This window comes from Schistocerca serialis, chromosome 7 (genome assembly GCF_023864345.2).
Source record: "Schistocerca serialis cubense isolate TAMUIC-IGC-003099 chromosome 7, iqSchSeri2.2, whole genome shotgun sequence".
NCBI lineage: Eukaryota > Metazoa > Arthropoda > Insecta > Orthoptera > Acrididae > Schistocerca > Schistocerca serialis.
Window position 1 is genome coordinate 314232296 of NC_064644.1, and position 19868 is coordinate 314252163.

General features: G+C 41.6%; 1 protein-coding gene across 1 annotated transcript in view; it reads right to left on the bottom strand.

Annotated features, from left to right (window-relative positions):
* Positions 1–19868, bottom strand: part of LOC126412248 (epoxide hydrolase 4-like) — a 58133-nt gene that overhangs the window by 8931 nt on the left and 29334 nt on the right. The window contains exons 2-5 of the mRNA XM_050081746.1: positions 15222–15346; positions 13267–13379; positions 5932–6100; positions 5679–5830 (exon numbers count right to left, since the gene is read on the bottom strand). Of these exons, the coding sequence (XP_049937703.1) occupies positions 5679–5830; positions 5932–6100; positions 13267–13379; positions 15222–15346 (559 nt within the window). The remainder of the gene's footprint in view (positions 1–5678; positions 5831–5931; positions 6101–13266; positions 13380–15221; positions 15347–19868) is intronic.

Consider the following 19868-nt stretch of genomic DNA (forward strand, 5'->3'; position numbering starts at 1 on the left):
CATTTTTGTATTTTCTCCTTTCATCAATTAAATTCAGTATCTCTTCTGTTACCCAAGGATTTCAACTAGCCCTCGTCTTTTTACCTACTTGATCATCTGCTGCCTTCACTATTTCATTCCTCAAAGCTATCCATTCTTCTTCTACTGTATTTGTTTCCCCCATTCCTGTCAATTGTTCCCTTATGCTCTCACTGGAACTCTGTACAGCCTCTGGTTCTTTCAGTTTGTCCAGGTCCCATCTCCTTAAATTTCCACCTTTTTGCAGTTTCTTCAGTTTTAATCTACAGTTCATAACCAATAGATTGTGGTCAGAATCCACATCTGCCCCTGGAAATGTCTTACAATTTAAAATCTGGTTCCTAAATCTCTGTCTTACCATTATAAAGTCTGTCTGATACCTTTTAGTATCTCCAGGGTTCTTGCATGTATACAACCTTCTTTCATGATTCTTGAACCAAGTGTTAGCTATGATTAAGTCACGAAGCTCTCCTGTTCTGCCCATTCTGCTATTACTATTTGTCGATCCACAGCACACAACTCCCCGCCTCTTATACACTACTGGCCATTAAAATTGCCACACCACGAAGATGACGTGCTACAGACGCGAAATTTAACCGACGGGAAGAAAATGCTGTGATATGCAAATGATTAGCTTTTCAGAACATTCACACAAGGTTGGCGCCGGTGGCGACATCTACAACGTGCTGACATGAGGATAGTTTCCAACCGATTTCTCATACACAAACAGCAGTTGACCGGCGTTGCCTGGTGAAACGTTGTTGTGGTGCCACGTGTAAGGAGGAGAAATGCGTACCATCACGTTTCCGACTTTGATAAAGGTCGGATTGTAGCCTATTGCGATTGCGGTTTATCGTATAGCGACATTGCTGCTCGCGTTGGTCGAGATTAAATGACTGTGGCAGAATATGGAATCCATGGGTTCAGGAGGGTAATACGGAACGCCGTGCTGGATCCCAATGGCCTCGTATCACTATCAGTCGAGGTGACAGGCATGTTATCCGCATGGCTGTAACGGATCGTGCAGCCACATCTCGATCCCTGAGTCAACAGATGGGGTCGTTTGCAAGACGACAACCATCTGCACGAACAGTTCGACGACGTTTGCAGTAGCATCGACTATCAGCTCGGAGACCATGGCTGCGGTTACCCTTGACGCTGCATCACAGACAGGAGCGCCTGCGATGGTGTACTCAACGGCGAACCTGGGTGCACGAATGGCAAAACGTCATTTTTTCGGATGAATCCAGGTTCTGTTTACAGCATAATGATGGTCGCATCCGTGTTTGGCGACATCACAGTGAACGCAGATTGGAAGCGTGTATTCGTCATCGCCATACTGGCGTATCACCCGGCGTGATGGTATGGGGTGCCATTGGTTACACGTCTCGGTCACCTCTTGCTCGCATTGACAGCACTTTGAACAGTGGACGTTACATTTCAGATGTGTTACCATCCGTAGGGGACTGATGACCATTGATGTTAAGTCCCATAGTGCTCAGAGCCAGCCATTGTTACCATCCGTGGCTCTACCCTTCATTCGAATCCTGCGAAACTCTACATTTCAGCAGGATAATGCACGACCGCACGTTGCAGGTCCTGTACGGGCTTTTCTGGATACAGAAAATGTTCGACTGCTGCCCTGGTCAGCACATGCTCCAGATCTCTCACCAACTGAAAACGTCTGGTCAATGGTGGCTTAGCAACTGGCTCGTTACAATACGCCAGTCACTACTCTTGATGAACTGTGGTATCGTGTTGAAGCTGCATGGCCAGCTGTACCTGTACCAGCTATCCAAGCTCTGTTTGACTCTATGCCCATGCGTGTCAAGGCCGTTATTACGGCCAGAGGTGGTTGTTCTGGGTACTGATTTCTCAGGACCTATGCACCCAAATTGCGTGAAAATGTAATCACATGTCAATTCTAGTATAACATATTTGTCCAATGAATGCCCGTTTATCATCTGCATTTCTTCTTGGTGTAGCAATTTTAATGGCCAGTAGTGTATTTATAACTATCGAGAACTAAATGAAGAAACGCACAGAATTTTCCTGGATATGTATGCCTGACGTGATTTGCGAAATCCCTTATACATGCCACCTGGTAGGATAGTCGGAACTACTTTGCACCACGACTCTGCGAGCTGCGGACAGGGAGGCAGGCCTCATTTGGCAGCGTAGCGCTGAGATGCTGCTAATTTGCCAAGAACGAATGGTCTAGTTGCAAATTTTTTGATTATCAATGACTTTACACTTGTACTACATAAATGAAGGTTTGAGCGAGAATCGAACCGCCGCCTCATACACGTTCGTCTGAAGAGACTCGAACGCTATCCACCTGCCCTGCATGAATTCTAACGTCTGGCACCTACGCCAAGATACATCCGTTACATAACTTCTCTTGCGATTTTCTCGGAATTGCCAGAGTAGTGCACCTTACTACTTCCACGTTATGTTGTTTTAATGGCCTACTAAAGGTGTACAAAGTTTTAAGTCAGTTGTGCTCCCAAAGTTGTGGCCTTCCCTTGAGAGACAATTATGTTGCTGGGCCATTGCTGTACGGACCTGATGATCATAGTTTGACTTCTTGCACACCCCAAGAAACCCGAAAACCCAAATAAGAATGTCATGATAATTTAAAGTAGGGAACAGTGTTATCCTGACTGGTACAACAACTTTGACAATAATAGAACACCTTCAAGTTTTGATGAACACCAATTTCAATCATTACTGAGTATGTCATGATATAAAGGTAGAAAGAAAGAAAGGTTATTTTTAATTAGCTATCAAACATTTCAGTAATAACTGAAAATCAGTACCACGTAAGTTAAGTCCAAAGTAATATTTCGGTCAGAGATAACATTTATTGTGAAAGAGAGTTGTAAACGCAGCGAAAAGGAAATTCAATGCGTCTACAATGCTCGATCATGGATATGTTAGTCGCTTGCTAACTTGCTTACTATCGCCGGCCGGGGTGGCCGAGCTGTTCTAGGCGCTGCAGTCTGGAACCGCGCGACCGCTACAATCGCAGGTTCGAATCCTGCCTCGGGCATGGATGTGTGTGATGTCCTTAGGTTAGTTAGGTTTAAGTAGTTCTAAGTTCTAGGGGACTGATGACCTTAAAAGATAAGTCCCATAGTGCTCAGAGCCATTTGAACCATTTGCTTGCTATCAAGTCGAGAGAAAGCACCGTTTGTTACACTACTACAAACGGAACGCTACGAGATTGTTTCTGTTTATTAAAAAAAAGTAATATTGTGTGATAGAGATGCGCGGACTTTGTTCTCAGTTATTCTGACTTGAGAACTTGAACTTGAGTGATCTTCTGATAGTGTACGATGAGTCAATCGAAGGGTTCAATACTTGATTAGCCTGGAGTAGGAAACATTAATACGAACACACGAAGATAATACAATTACGCCGATTGTAAAAGTTATCGTAATTGTCACGATCACCGAATTGAAAAGAATCGTAATTGATCTGATCCATCGGTGTGCGTGTGGTGTGATGATTATAAACTAATTGCTATGAAGGAACAATAAAATTGTTCGTCAGTAATGGCAATCTCAAGTGTTGGCTCCATCAGTAATTGAACTGTGTGATAGTTGATGGTCAAAATTAATTAGCTGTACACATTTTAAATGAAAGAATGACTTGATGAACATTGAGTACTGAAAGGAGTGTTTTGCCGAAATAATATCACGATGCACGAAAGCAAGATAGCATTATAGATTATCTCTGGATTTGCGTCGTGCCTTAGTAAACAATTCTGCCTAGCAACGTAACAACTACTACTGATACTGAACCGCATATGGATTTTTCCTCGCTTCAGTGGTGAGAAACGACGCCGGTGATGAACGATTAACTCAATACTGCAATAACTAACTAACCGGGCATCGCAAATCATCATAAAACCATAACAGACAATTAAAATCAGCAGTTCGCATCGCTGAGAAGACTGTGCGGACTCGCAAACGGACTTTCATACATTACGCGAGGAACAATTTTCTTTAGAGATTTTCAGGTGCTGTTCCACGTTATCCGACGGGTACAACCATCACTGCGAGTCGCGTCTCCATTCCACCTACCGAGCTGTAGCAGTAGCGGGTCAACATCAACAGCGACAACAAAAGGGGAGAGGGGACGTCACAGTTCCAATGAGCATTAAGGGGAAAATGTATCAAGCATTAGAAATAAAATTCTCTGTTACGCACGGTGTGGAAATAATTCTGAGTGAGCTCTTTTTTCGACATGAGTGTTTTACACGTATTGAGAACTGGCCATAACAGTGACGTTCAGTTAAACTACGAGAAATTAGCCCGTCCAAAACCATGATCTGAATCCAGCCCTGTATCTTTAGGAAGAGCCTCAACGATGTTCCTCGGCAGTATTAGATTACTTCGACCTTTTCGTCTCTGAGTGGCTGTTGCACCCTATGTCCATAATTATTTGCAGGATGTGCTACAGATGTTACTCTCTACAGCTACAAACCGTTTGTAGAAAAGCTGCAAATACGGCTGAAGGTAGCACCAAATACAAGTGTGTCGAAACTAAGTGGATAATCATCAAAGAAAGAACACACTTTGATAGCGCCGGCAGTGGTACAAAAATTGCTAGGGCCGTGTGGTGGTTAGTCGATACACAGGGTGTTTCAGATAAAGTGTTTTTCTCTGTAAACTGCAATGTAGAAAGTGAAAGCAATATTTATTTAAATATGTAAAAATTAGAAATGTTACTTTTTCTGCAGAGTTATGAACACGGTTATTTAATTACTTTCCAGAGAGATACAGCACGACTTATAATATTTTTTAAACAGAACATATTTTTTTCAATCATGTAACTGATGTGTTCAAGCCAACTACGTAAAAATCAGTTTTAGTTTGAGAGCTAGAGACATTTAAACGTCGCAACAAAGATGTTTGTCGCTTCGGGACAACTTCACAACTCGCCCGTAGGTTGCTTAGGAGGTACACTAAATTGTGCATACACGAAAATGGGCAGTGGTTTGAACACCAAACTTAAATGAACAAACCGCCACAATATCCACCTGATCAGCGCCAGTTAGAGCGTTTAGAGCGTGTTGCATGTGCCCCTGTAACTTTCAACGTTTCTAGCTGCGTAACTAAAAAAGATAAAATTTTGAAATAAATTGATTTGTACATATTTGTTTTAAATACATGGGCTATGTGATAGAAAAAAAACATTTTATATAAAAAATTATAGCTCGTTGCTGTAACTCTTAGGAAAATAACCAAGTAAACTATGTTCTAACTTCAGCGAAATTTTTTTAAGTTTACCTATCTAAAAATACATTCATTTCCCCCATTATTTTGTTAGTCAGAGAGAAAAACCCCTTACCAGAAACTCCCTGTATATTGGGTGCCGTTTACGTAAAGCACACCATTATTCTGCAACAATTCCAATAAACATTGGAAATTTCAACAGAGAGCTGAGCTAAGAAGTAAATAAAAGTTAAATCCAACTTGTTCACTTATTACTACAATCTGATTACTTTTAAAGTGCTTGGTCATGAACCAGTGTACTGAAGTGACGTTTATAATCAACTAAAACTAATAATTACGTAACGTAAAAAACAATTGTCTTCAGCCTACAAAATTCCAAGTAATTTTAGAAGCAAAGTGACAAAAATGTCAAGTTACCTGGCTTTCCAAAAGTATATTTATATGCTTCAATTTCTTCTTTTTTTATTGGAACCTTGGCATACATGCGAAAAAGCGTATCAAAGATGTCGAAGTCATCCAGGCGTAGAGCGAATTCAGGAAGAAACGGCAGTTGATAGAAAAACACATACCTGTAACGAAATAAGTCTTTGCTATAGTAAAATTTTTTAATGTCATTTAATGATATTTCTGATGTTTTACATTAAATTAAACCATTAAGACTGACACCTACCAAGATTTTAAGAACTGATCCTTGTCCGAAAATACCATATTCGACCAAGCATCTGGGAAAGGAGCGTCGAGGATGATGTAGTTGTTCAGCATGTGGTAGTATTTAAACACAAAAGCCCAGCCAACCACGCCTCCCCAGTCGTGTGCGACGAGGGTGAACTTTTCTCGGCCTGAAACAAAGCCACAATTACATCAGTCCTGGCCGAAGTACCTTTGCCTCCGAACGTGGTACATCCCACTGTGAGCTTCACGCTGCACGCGACTAGCTAGCAGAAAACTAACTGGCATCTTACCTTGCTGACGCACAGTTTGTGCTGAAACCGACCATTCGTATGACGCAGAAACCGCGTGAGGTGTCCCAGGCCTTAGCAATCTCAACACGCATTGCATACGAGTGGGCGTCAACTCACTATCAGGTCATAAACATTCAGATTTCCCCGAGTCGACTAAGGTGAAAGTCGGAATGTTTCTCTTGATGGTGAGGGCATGACTGATATCCTGTTTTTCTGTCATCAATGTTCTGACTGGTTTGAATCGGCTCCCCAACAGTTCCTCTTGTGTCACTGGTCAATCCGAGATAGAGCTCGTTTTATAACAACCCAGTCGTCTATGAGACATTGCTCCATTATCTTCCTTGTTTCTTGCCTGGACCCAGGAATCTCTCTCTGGACGTGATACTACGACTATTACGTAACTTACATAAAGTAGAAACTAAATTTTGAAATATTTTCCATTTATCTATTCAACCTGATCAGATTAGGACCTTCGGAACTTCTCTTACACTAAAGCAGGGTTATTCACATAGAGTACTTACACACCACGGTTACTAAAGAAATGACAGTAATGTTAATGAATAGCAGTAAAATGAAATTAACAGAACAAAAGTGACTGCAGTACAAGCAGAAAAAAACCACATTCGTCACGTCTGTCTTTAGCTCAGAAAGGGGCGAATAGTGCTGCTCCCAATAACGTTCGTTATTTACTCGAGGGTATTAAATGGTTAACTGATGGCAAAGCTAAATTTAAAAGCAATTCCTTCTAGACAATTCCTATTCCACTGGAGAATTTTTATACAGAACTTGTTTCCAGAGCCTTTCTTGACTCTGCAGCAGGGAGTGCGTTGCCTTGAACGCTAGAATTGTGTGCCGGATTGGGACTCGATCCCGCAACCTTTGTTTTCGCGGGCAAATTCTATACCTGCTGAGGTACTATTCACGAAGTTTACAAAGTAGAGGGTCTCGCGGAAGTAAGGCTATGGAGGCGGGTTGTGCCTGGATAGCTCATCCCCAGTAACTCCGCACCCTCCCCTCCCCTCCCCTGAAAAATGTGTTACGGGCAGAATTAATACTAAAGAGGTAATAAATTAAAACCTCACGCCTAATACTATACGAACAGCGAAAATATAAGCGTTAAACCTTGTTTTCCTTTCGTCATTTTGCCGAGGCACATACTTGGTGGTTTACACTAGCACTACGTATACAAAGCGCAAACAGGTTGCTTGTCGTAATATACACTTGATTACAAAGCTCTGATCGTGAATGACAAAATTCGATCTTGCCGCCAGAATGAAATTGCCGGTACTTGTATTATTTGTCAAAATACATAGGATTTCGAGTACAAAACACGCTTGGGACTATCGTCATAGCTTAATGGTTCTGTAGCAATAAAAAGATATTCGCTGATTATGGGTACTACTGATAATCAAAGTACGTATATGATTTTTCTACAACATTACAAAACAAACAAGGTGCTACTGTGGATCCAGCATACAGATTAAAGTGCACTTGACGATTTGAATAGTTCGTTTCTGTCATTTTCTCCTGATAGTGCTGCGTCTACGCTGACTGTATTATTTGCCAAAAAATTTGGCTAATTCTGAGATTAAGGTCATCTGTACATATAACGACCCTCCATGCTAGAGAATAAAATTTATTTTGCAGTACAAAACATATGATGTCTTCTGCTGATAATGCTATGTCTGAATCGTTCATATCATTTGTCAACAAACTGGTCTTAGCTTGGCTAAAAAACAGATATTAAAGCCATCCATACATTATAACAGGTGCAGCAAGTCGCTCCATGCATCGCTATGTTACAGAAAAGTGTCACAAACTACTCAACAATTCACATTCAAGTGCTTGGTATAGGGTTCACAGATGTCTCTCGACGATTCCACTCTTGAACAGCATGTGGGGAGGAAATGAACAAGTTAATCTCCGTGTGAGATCTGATTTCTCTTATTCTATTAAGGTGGCCATTTCTCCGAGTGTATGAGAGAGTAAAATATTTCTATACACAGCCGTAAGTCTGATGGTAAGCTGTAATCACGTATGCACACTAAGACCAAAGAACACATAATAATAACTGAATCTGATCTTTTTTTATTCCAACATCTCGACATAAATTAGGCAAGTTATTGGCACGAATCACTTAGAACTGAAGTGATAATTTACAGTTAATACTGATGGCACTAGCATTTAAGAGAATGGATCACTTCTATTTTTAAACACATTGCGTTATATTTATTTAAGTTCAGGGTCAGCTGAAAGTCCTTCATCGTCTGGTATAATCTTCCAGTGTTATTTACTACAGACAGTAACAACGCTATAACAACTCTTTGACACAAAACTGGGGCTACGTCTACCGATTTCATCCAGTTTTATTTCGCTATGATGTATAGGGAGCTCAAGCATGAATTAGACATGTACACTTGCAGTCTTAATTCGACTAAAACTGACACCATCATTACAGAACCCCCAACACTAGGATAAAAAAAGTGTATATCTTGCAGTACAAAACTTTGTCGTCTTCTGCTAACAATGCTAAGTCGAATTTGTCTGCATTTTTTGTCAAACACCCGTTTTAGCTCGCCTACAAACCGAAAGGTAAGTGTACAAATGTAATTTAGATGTACTGCACATGAAATATGTCGAAATCCGTAGGTTATTAATAAAATTACACGAGAAAATTGTTAAAACCAATTCATCAAGTCATCCTACTGTATTTCTGTTTTGCTTGCCTTAGATACGTGCTTATACACAATAAGACAAATTACAACTGTCTACAGCAGAAGAGAAAATGGTAGATAAAGTGACTAATTTTAGTGTATAGTTCAGCCAGAGTAAAAATGAGTGTATTAAAGAGCAAAATCCTTCTCTGCCATCCCTGATTGCTTCTAAAGTAGCTCTGCACTGTGCTGTCACCTTACAGGAAAATGTACTAATTAGTTCTGGTCCGTGGATGTGACACTAATTGTAAGCAATGTATAATTATTACTATACAGTCGACAATTGACATGAGGATGTAGTCTTAATGGGACTAATTAAATCTGTGCTACAAGTCTAAGCCTAGTGCAATTGTTTTAAGTGACAACTCTGCAGCTCAGGATTGTTTACTGACGTGATGTTCTGTAGTACCTAATTGTTTAATATTAGGTGTGTTGAAGAAAGATGAATTTTAAGAGAATTTCGCTTGACTGTAATCAAAGACGTAGTCTTCCTGTTTGCATGCAGTGCGCGACGACGATGCCGTCAGTAACAAGAGCGTTAGTTGTTCGTCGTTTCGTTGTGATACCGCATGTGCTGGCTGTCAGAATGCTGCACAATGAAGCGTCTCCGCCATCTAGAGTTACGCCGGGCGTTGTCAGACGATGTGCAGCAGTAGCGCCTAGCACAGGAGACTGCAGCGCAGTGTAAAGAAAGGTGCAGCCATCGCAGCTGCAGGCATGATGCATGCTGCAGCATCTAACACCCTCCCTACTACCCCTGGCAGTGTAGAACTTCATTCCATTCATTCCAGAAGCCAAATTATGCACACTCTTCAGTTATGTGAGACAGCATTTCCAACATCTGCTGGTTTTGGTATACAAACGGATGTCATCATTCTTGCACATGGAGAAAAATGTACAGTACTATCCTTCATGTATGTGGCACTGTTATGATCAACTGCGAGTGTGGAGAGAAGGTCAGAAGTCATTCCTTGTACTCCCTACGCATCTAGGCAGAAGATTGGCGGGCGTCTCGATGTGGAGTCAGGTCTGGTAGCATATGGCAGACTGTTACTGCAAAAGTCTGGGGAAAACTGTCACAGCAGACATCTTTGCATGGGGTCAGGGCTGGCAGACATATGGGGAGATTATAGCAGCAGCTGTCTGAGGGAGAATGTCGTGGATAAGGAGGCTGGCGGCAGACCGCAGTTGGGTTCTAACCTCGTAAGGCGTGGACACAACATCTGCAATCTACAGCAGTTGGTGCGGTCTCACAAGATCATTGTAATAACGTAATTGTAAGAACTCTTTTCATGTCTTGTGCGACCTGGAGCATATTTGTAACTTCCTGAAAATTAAGTGCTGCTACATACATGCCCTTAAAGGTGTTATTTGTTAGATTGCATTAAAATGTTCTTAAATGCTTGAATTATTATACCAAGCAACATGCTACTGTTCAAAACACGTCAAAAGAGCTATCTCACAATTTTAAGCTCGGATTTTTCGAAAAATTTGCCGGTATTTTTACACTGGACTATCTCCACTGATACATTATACAGTGCTGTGTTGGTGGATCTATACACAAACCATGGAGGTAGCCATCTTGGTTTGTGAAGTCATAAAGTTCGCCATCTTGGGTTTCATCCTTCTGATCCTGTGAACTTCTACCATCCTTGGATTTATATCTTGGGACAATCTGGCAACCATGCAGCCAAGCCTCGTATCCACAACCTACAGGATCTTTTTTTTTTCTTTTTAGCAATCACACTTACTCATCTGATGCGGACCATCACGAATTCTTCTCGTGTACCAATCGCTATGCCTCAGTGTTGCGCCGTGCCGAGTGGATGTGTGGTTTGAGGCGCCATGTGACGGATTGCGCGGCCCCTCCCGACGGAGGTTCGAGTCCTCCCTGGGGCATGGGTGTGTGTGTCGTTCTTATCATAAGTCAGTTTAAGTTAGTTTAAGTAGTGTGTAAGTCTAGGAACTGATGACTTCAGCAGTTTGGTCACTTAGGAATTCACACAATTGAACATTCAGTGTAGCACTTGCAACCTAAGTCCTCAATTATTTGATGGATGCATTCCAATTTCTGTCCCCCTCTACAGTTTTATGGTTCAAATGGCTCTGAGCACTGGTCATCAGTCCCCTAGAACTTAGAACTACTTAAACGTAACAAACCTAAGAACATCACACACATCCATGCCCGAGGCAGGATTCGAACCTGCAATCGTAACGGTCGCGCGGTTGCAGACTAAAGCGCCTAGAACCGCTCGGCCACACCGGCAGAACTACAGTTTTATGCTCTACAACTCTCTAGTACAATGGAATAATTAACAGATGTCTTATCATCTGTCCCTTCTTCTTGTCAGTGTTTTCCAAAACACTAATTTCCTCCCCGATTCTGTGGAGAACATCCTTATTCCTTCCCCTTTCAGTCTACCTAATTTTCAACATTCGTCTGTAGCACCATATCTCAGATGCTTTGATCCTCTAGTGTTCCGGTTTTCCTACAGTCCATGTTGTACTACTATACAATACTGTGTTGCAAACATACATTCCCAGGAATTTTTTCCTCAAATTAAGGTCTATGTTTGATGCTAGTAGACTTCTCTAGTTCAAGAATGCCCTTTTGCCAGTGCTAATCTGCATTTCACGTCCTCCTTTCTGCGTCCATCATCGTTTATTTTACTGCCTAGGTGGCAGAATTGCTTAACTTTGTCTAATTCAAGACCCCAAATACTGGTATCAAATTTTGCACTGTTAAGGTCGCTGATATTTCTCATTACTTTCGTATTTCTTCGATTTACTCCCGATCCATATTCTGTACACATTAGACTGTTCGTTCCAGTCGACTGTGGATAGCAATGTCATCAGTGAATCTATTCATTGATATCATCTTGAATTTTAATCGCACTCTTGAATCTTTCTTTTCTTCCCATATTTCTTTCATCGATGTATGAGTGTACGGTGAAAGCGAAAGAATACATCCCTGTCTTACACCCTTTTTAATCCGAGCACTTGGTCTTCTACTCTTACTTTTCCCTTTTGGTTCTTGTATGTGCTGTATATTATTCGCCTTTCCCTATAGCTTACCCCCCCCCCCCCCCCTCCTTCTCTCAAAATTTCGATCATCTTGCATAATTTTACATTTTCTAACGAGTTTTCTAGGTCGACAATTCTTAAGAACTTGCCTGATTTTTCCTTTGTGTTCTTCGATTATCAACCACAACATCAGAACTGTGCCTTTGCTACAGCTAAACTAATCGTCATCTAACAGATTCTCAGTTTTCTGTTCGATTCTCTTGTATGTTATTCTTGTCAGCAACTTGGATGCATGAGATGTTAAGCTGATTGTGGGCTAATACTCGCACTTGTCGGTTCTTGATATCTTCGGAATTGTGTAGATGATCTTTTAAACAACAGCCTACTCTTTATCATTACTGGATTGTGATATGAGTCTATATCTGCTACCATGTAACCTTAAAATACAAAATATGAATTCGGAATCAGTGTATGATCATAACGTAATCTAACTGGATGAAACCTAACGGGTACTCCGTCCCGTATCTCCTGACCTTTTCCAAGTATATCTCATCCTCTTGTGATTCTTGAACAGAGTATTCGCTGTTATTACTTGAAATTTGTCGTAGAACTCATTTGGTCTTTCTTCTCTCTCATTTCTACCACCAAGCCCACATTCTTCCGTAGCCCTTTGTTCTTCTCCTTCCCTAACAACCGCATTCCAATTCCCCATGACTACTAGATTTTCATCTGCTTTTACGTACTGCATTACTCGTCAGTGTATCCCTATACTTTTTCTCTCTCTTCTTCTTCTGCTTGCGACGCTGGCACTTATACATGTATACCTGAACTATTGTTGTCGGTGTTGGTTTTCTGTCGATTCTGATGAGAAATGCCGTATAGTATGCTGTGTATCCTTGTTTTGTGCTGGGCAATTAATGTGATAAACATTTCTGTAGACCCTTCAGATATATTGTTGTATCAATGTTATAATGAAATACGTTGAGATTTTTACTCTGCAGAGGAATGTTCGCTGATATGAAACTTCCTGGCAGATTAAAATTGTATGCCGGACCGAGACTCGAACTCGGAATCTTTGCCCGCGAAAGGCAAAGGTTCCGAATTCGAGCCTCTCGGTCCGGCACACAGTTTTAATCTGCCAGGAAGTTTCATTAAATACGTTGTTTGAAGCATTGTTTAGTGCTATCCTGGTAAGGCAAAGAATGAAAGACTTTTCTTACAACTAAAGACACAAGACGACGCAAAAGTAACAGAGGCAATTTGTGACGGCACAGCTTTGGAATAAAAAGCACTCCCATAGCTTACCTAGAGCTTGCACGAGGTTCCTTATATCCTCGACAAGCAGGTCGATCTTATAGTTCTGTTTACCCTCTGGCTTGTCGGAGTCTCCAAACCCTCTCATATCCATTGCAACTGTCCTGTTAGAGAAGAATACGGGGAGATTAGTCAAGAAGAAAACAACCAAAATCAAAGTTGTAGAGTAAAATTGCAAAACAAAATTGCTTTGGCTATTAGTTAAGTATTTCACAAAGAAAATTATATTTCTTGAGATTGTCGTATTTATATCTATTTACAACTAAATATACACACCCAAGGCCACAGTACAGTGCATAGTGGTAGATAAATAGTACTGATATTATCGACTTTCTTTTCTATTCGCATACTCTATGTGTCCTCACGTGTTTCATATTATTCTCATGATTGCTAGCCAGGTATACGACAGTGGCAGCACAATTGTCGCACAGTCTTCTTCAAATACAGGTTCACAAAATTTAGCCAGCAGGTCTTCCGGAGGACTGCGTCGTCTTTCTTTGAAGCATTTCCTCTTCGCTAATACTAATTTTACGTTATCGTCCCATTTTATATAACTTAACAGTATCACGTCTAAATACTTATACCATGTGAAGTGCTCGAGACGTTCACCACTAATCTTGTAATCACATACAGTCGGGTTCTTCCTCTTTGTTGTAGGCACTACCTTAACGGTGTCCAAATCTGATGAGAACTGCCACTGATAACTGTCGAAATTTTGTCCGAGTCTGTCTCCAGTTCCTTGCAATCGTCCAACGACTGCTTTCCTGTACATAACACCTTCGCCAGGAAACATTTAATAGTGCCGCTGATCCTCCCTGACGAATCGTTTGTGTAATTTAAAAATTTAGAGGTCCTATTCCGTTTTCTTGAGGCGCCCCTAATGCTACTTTCGTTTTGAGGGACATTCGCTGTCCAGTGTAACGTTCTGGGTTTCATTACGTAAATGTTCCTCGATCAAATGACACATTTACGAAGATATCCCATACGAGCGTATATTGGTTGGTAACATATAGGTGTGATAAAGTGTCGAAGGCCTTCCGGAAATGTAAGAAGCCGGAATCCATCTGTTCACCTATGTGTCTCGTTTGGAAGGTGTTGTTTACCAATACAAGAAACAGTGTTACGCAAGAGTGGTTTTATCTGAACCCTTGCTGATTGCTTGAGGGTTGCTGGTTTACCTTCCAGGATTCTATAACAGACTGAAGTCTGAGTTACTGTGTAATTCTGTGCGCTGATTTTTCACCCTTTTTGTAAACAGGGTGTGACTTGTCCTCTTTTCCAGTCGCAAAGAGCCGCAGAAAATTCTCAGTGATCTGGGAAGAGAGCTGTTTCTGCGGCGTATTCAACGTAAAATTTTACTGGAATTCCGTCGGGGCCTTGTGCATTGTTCGCTTTAAGTGGTGTGAATGACTTTTCAATACGATTCAAATTCAGTGGAATATCTGATGCAATACGTATTAATGAGGAAATCGATAATAATGTTTGCGTTTCTTACTGTCTAATTAGTCAAAACGAAGGAATTTTAGCAAGAGTTATTTAGAGGTAACTTTGTGTCACGGTTAGAGTAGAGTGGAGTGTCTGGCGATAAGCGCAATGGCTGTTTGGGATATTTCTGTTCTGTATCATAGATAAAGACACGTGCAGCTGATCTTAAGATAATCGTGAAGTATCTCCCCACTTCAGTCAGGTACGATGCACTACTGATACTATCACACACTTTTCTACACTTTTATTGTATTGAGAATAAATATTAGGGTTATTTTTAAAGGAAACTTTTACAGTAACAAGAAAATTCAATTCCTGCCCGTGCCTATAAAACCTTCTTTGATCTTGAACTGATAATACTGATAAACGTTTCTGAAATTCAAGAAGTTTTTCATTAACGTCTCAGGAACAACTCTGCAAAAAAATTCACCTATGGTGTCATAGTGATATTTTCACCTTACCAGTAGTCTCCCGAGAATTCCTTGATCTGATGTCTCCATGAGTACCAAAACTCTGGGTAGCCATGGACGAATAACATCAGCGGGTGCGATTTATCTCCTTTCTCAACGTAATGTATTTTCAAGTCCTGCAAAAGAAGATATTTATCAGCGTAAGAGAGCATCACGGAATAAAGTAGAATTATTAGGAGTTTTACATGTCTCGATCTGGGACGCAAGACAAAGGTATCCATAGTGGATTGTGTATTAAGTTTAGTTGGGAAACGTTTATACCAACTTGTAAGAAAGAATAGAGTGCTCAATATTTGTAGCATATATGTGACACCGTCGATCACGTAATATTCATGAAGGGCGTCATTGAATCGTAATTGTCGTTGTGGATCCAGGATGATGTATTTATGTTGAATCATTTGAAGACAATGGAACCCTATTTCTAAGTACCAATATTCTTGTTACCGTAAACCGGATATACTTCGATAGATTTTCAGATTGCCGGCTGGTGTAGCCGAGCGGTTCTAGGCGCTTCAGTTTGGAACCGCGCGACCGCAACGGTCGCAGGTTCGAATCCTGCCTCGGGCATGGATGTGTGTGATGTCCTTAGGTTAGTTAGGTTTAAGTAGTTCTAAGTTCTAGGGTACTGATGACCTCAGATGTTAAGTCCCATAGTGCTCAGAGCCATTTGAACCATTTGAACCATTTTCAGATTCAACTGTGATTATCGTGACTGTTTTTTTAACTTCTGTGATAGTTATGTTAGTGAACATTGGGGCTTGTGTGAAAGGATTACATACTAATTAATACAACATATTTTCTAAAATTCAGAGAAAGTAATAAAAATTATGGGTGGTCAAAGTTACCATAGATTTGGGGACACGTTGACTGGCCTATACTTTCACCACAAGTGTCAACTACTATTCCATTTGTGATTAATATTTCAAAAGCGTAATGAAACTTCGACCACCCAGAAACGAATATAGTGATCTAAAAATTTGTTAAGTGCTCTATTTAGCCTCATAAAAGCTTTCACCACAATTGTCAACTACGATTCCAATTGCTGTGAATATTTCAAAAACACAATGAAACTTTGAGGACCCAGAAATAAATACATTGATTTAAAATTTTCTTAAGTTCTCTATTAAGCCCCATAAAAGAAAAAAAACCTAGTACAGTACATAAATCAAAGAGTATGATCCATTATCAGAATTATAAGGATAATGAAAGATACTAGTATGGAGTACCACAGACATAGCTCCAATTTTAGTTGAGCATAATACCATCAGTTTCTTCCATCTTAATCCTAAATCCTCGTTTCAAAACATACGGTGCAATTAGAACTAAGGTTAACCATGCTGTACTTAATGAGTCAACATCTGGTTCTTGTGGGCCAAACAAACTTCATCACTTGTTTCTGGAGATATTTGACATTATATGTTATATTTGAATCACAACAGCTTGCAGTTTGAGCAATATATGACTGACATTTGTTTTGCTTAGTTGTAGGCATGTTAACGCTTACAAATGAGCCTTCGTCTGTACACCGACGGTTAATGTTTGTATTCCTTAATTCCACACTCATTAGCATCAACACAGTTTAATAAGCTGAGTATCTGTAATCCTGGGTAACAATGGCCAGTGGTCAAAGTAAGGTCAGAGTAACCCCAAAACAGAAAAATCACGCACATCACCACATAAATTGTAATACAGTGGCAGATATATGCATGCGAACAAATAACTAATCAGTGGTCTACTTTCAAAACTGATCTAGTAACATACGTGATATAGTTGAAAACACCGAAGGCTTTGCAGTTAAATGATATCGGTGCATTTTGCACACCCAAGTTTTAATAGACTGTTTCATGTACAATTTTAAGTCTTAAAACAGGTTCGCCAACTACAGTGCAAGATAATCGGCCCTACATGGAGCCGTCTAGCGTATACTGATGGAACTTTATCACAAATTAAACACCCAACTGAGAGTCACCAGATAGCTGTAAAACCTCTGGTGTATAAGTGGTCAAAGTGACCACGGTGGACAAAGTACACCCTGCTTACGGCACTCTTCTTTCCAAATGAAAATAATTGAAATCTGCTTTCGCAGGACGGAGAGGATCAGGTTATGGTTGTGGAAAAGGACCAAAATCAGTTACTGTTAGTTGCACAAAACACACAAACTTTATTTTCCTAAAAACACTTAATCACACATGCCCTTAAAAGGATTCAAAACAATATGGCTGAAATCCCGAACACAAGCTATTAAAATTGCTTTAAGAAATACATGCGGCTGAGGCCTTTCCTAAAACAAAAAACAGTTACGTAAATACTCGGCTGAAGGCCGCACACTGGATATAGAGCAAAAATTTCTTAAAAAATTAGTTTAAACAAAGAATCTTTAGAATGTGGCTGAAGGCCTTATCTAAAAAAAAATATTTCACGTAAAAGCTCGGCTGAAGACCATATACTGAACACCGAACAACTCAATGCTTAAGGCCTGGATAATAAAGATTTCAAATGGAACGAAATCTCCTTTTTAAAATTACTTTTAAACAAACCAATCTTGAAAGCTTAGTTTAAGTCGGCTGAAGGCCTTATTTTAAAATTAAACCAACTAAATTGATAGGCAGCTGAAGGCCTCGCACAGTACTTGAGACAAAAAAATCACCATCTAAAAACAACAGAACAGTGGTATTCAGAAGTGTTCCAAGGGTCGGCCTGAGGAGGCAGCTCTAACATAAGTTTAAGTGAGACAGGCAGCCAAGAATAAGATTAAGTAATCAGATGGCAACCCGATCCAGGGACGACTGGAGGACCGACCAACAACCTAATAAATTCGCTTCCGCCGACCAACGGCACGAAAACAGAAAATATCAGTCGAGGACGAAGATATTGGCAACACTACGTCTTCAAAATTGGCGTCTAAAAACAGCCAAGACACAGTAACCACTCAAAAATATGAACAACACTAAAGGCTGTCGAACTACTCGCATCAACACGGCGAGGAAAAACACACTGCGGAACACTACGCTAATGACCTCGCTGTGGAGACTTCCTCGCTGCTCTGTCCCAACCTACCGACTGTCTACCCCAGTACGCAGACAGCATTAACATAACTGCTCAGTCGAAATTACACAAGCTAGACACAGTTCCACGAGAACACTTCCACAAGAACTCGAACAATCGTAAAAGCAATCACTGTGTAACAACAAGGGCGAATGACAAGTCGACACACACAGAGAAGCCGAAGCGGTCGGCGACTGAATATACGTCGTCTGATGCGACGACCGACCGAACGATCGAGCAAGGTCGTCGCCACTCAAGTCATGTGTGGCATCAACGGTCGGGCGAGTTTTGGGCTGTCCGGACCTCACTGCAGCTCCATCCCGACTCAACTCCATGTCTGTTCGGAACTCGGAGACACGGCGACTCGGGCACACTGGCTCGGACCCAACGATGCAGAGGGAACACTTGCCTGTTGGCCACCCGTCATCTCTGCACAAGGAAGGAACCGACCCACGTCCGGCAAGACGACCAACTGACGAGGCCCAGAAACGGTAAGAAGACCAAATACACGTCACCCGATGAGACGACCGACCGAACGATCAACCAACGGTCGTTCCCGCTTCAGTCTCCTTCCGTCGGACAGTTCATGTGTGTCGCCAGCGGTCGGCGAGTACCGGCTTTCCGCACCGCACTGGCGCTTCGTCCCGACTCACCTCCCGACACACGACGGGCCGGAAATACTAGCGGCAGTGCTCTTATCGATACGCACTGCTGCTGCCACTCAAGGGCAGGCAAGCCAGAAAATTAGTGACGCCAGTAAATCGAATAAGAAACGAGGCGACAGTTCCGTAAAGACAAGCTGTCAAGCAAGAAACGGCATGAACACGAGCCGCGCACGGCTCGATAATTGCATCTACTGTTCTTATTCTAGGAATCCTCACAGGACTTTCGCGACGTGTACTGCAGCCTACCTAGTACAGACGTTCTTCACTTGGAAAAGGCATGACAAAGTTTCTTACCGATATTTTGAGGTTTATTTCTGCCCTTCTCAAAAATGGCTCTGAGCACTATGGGACTTAACATCTTAGGTCATCAGTCCCCTAGAACTTAGAACTAAGTAAACCTAACTAACCTAAGGACAGCACACAACACCCAGCCATCACGAGGCAGAGAAAATCCCTGACCCCGCCGGGAATCGAACCCGCGAACCCGGGCGTGGGAAACAAGAACGCTACCGCACGACCACGAGATGCGGGCTCTGCCCTTCTCCATTCTTTCTTTGTCGCATTTATGAAAAAGAGTATATTTTCAATGATGCTTTTTTTCCTGAATGTGCGGTTCTGGCTTAATAAATTTACTTTGCTCCGAACCACGGTATGTGGCCATGGTGGTCTAGTGGGTAGCGCACTAGACTCCAGTCCTGGAGGTCCACAGTTCAAACTCGGGTCGGCGGCGGGCATTTTCCCTCGTTCCACTCCCTGCAGTACGGCCTCAGGTCCATTCAGCCTGCTATGAAAATGAATGTGGGGGATGTTTTCCTGGGGAAAACAGAACCGGGAGAGGCACCCGCCACTGCTCCGCCTCCTAGTGCCACGGCGGATATAAGGGCTGCAGTCTGGCTGATACTCTGCTATCACACTTGCGCCACAGACC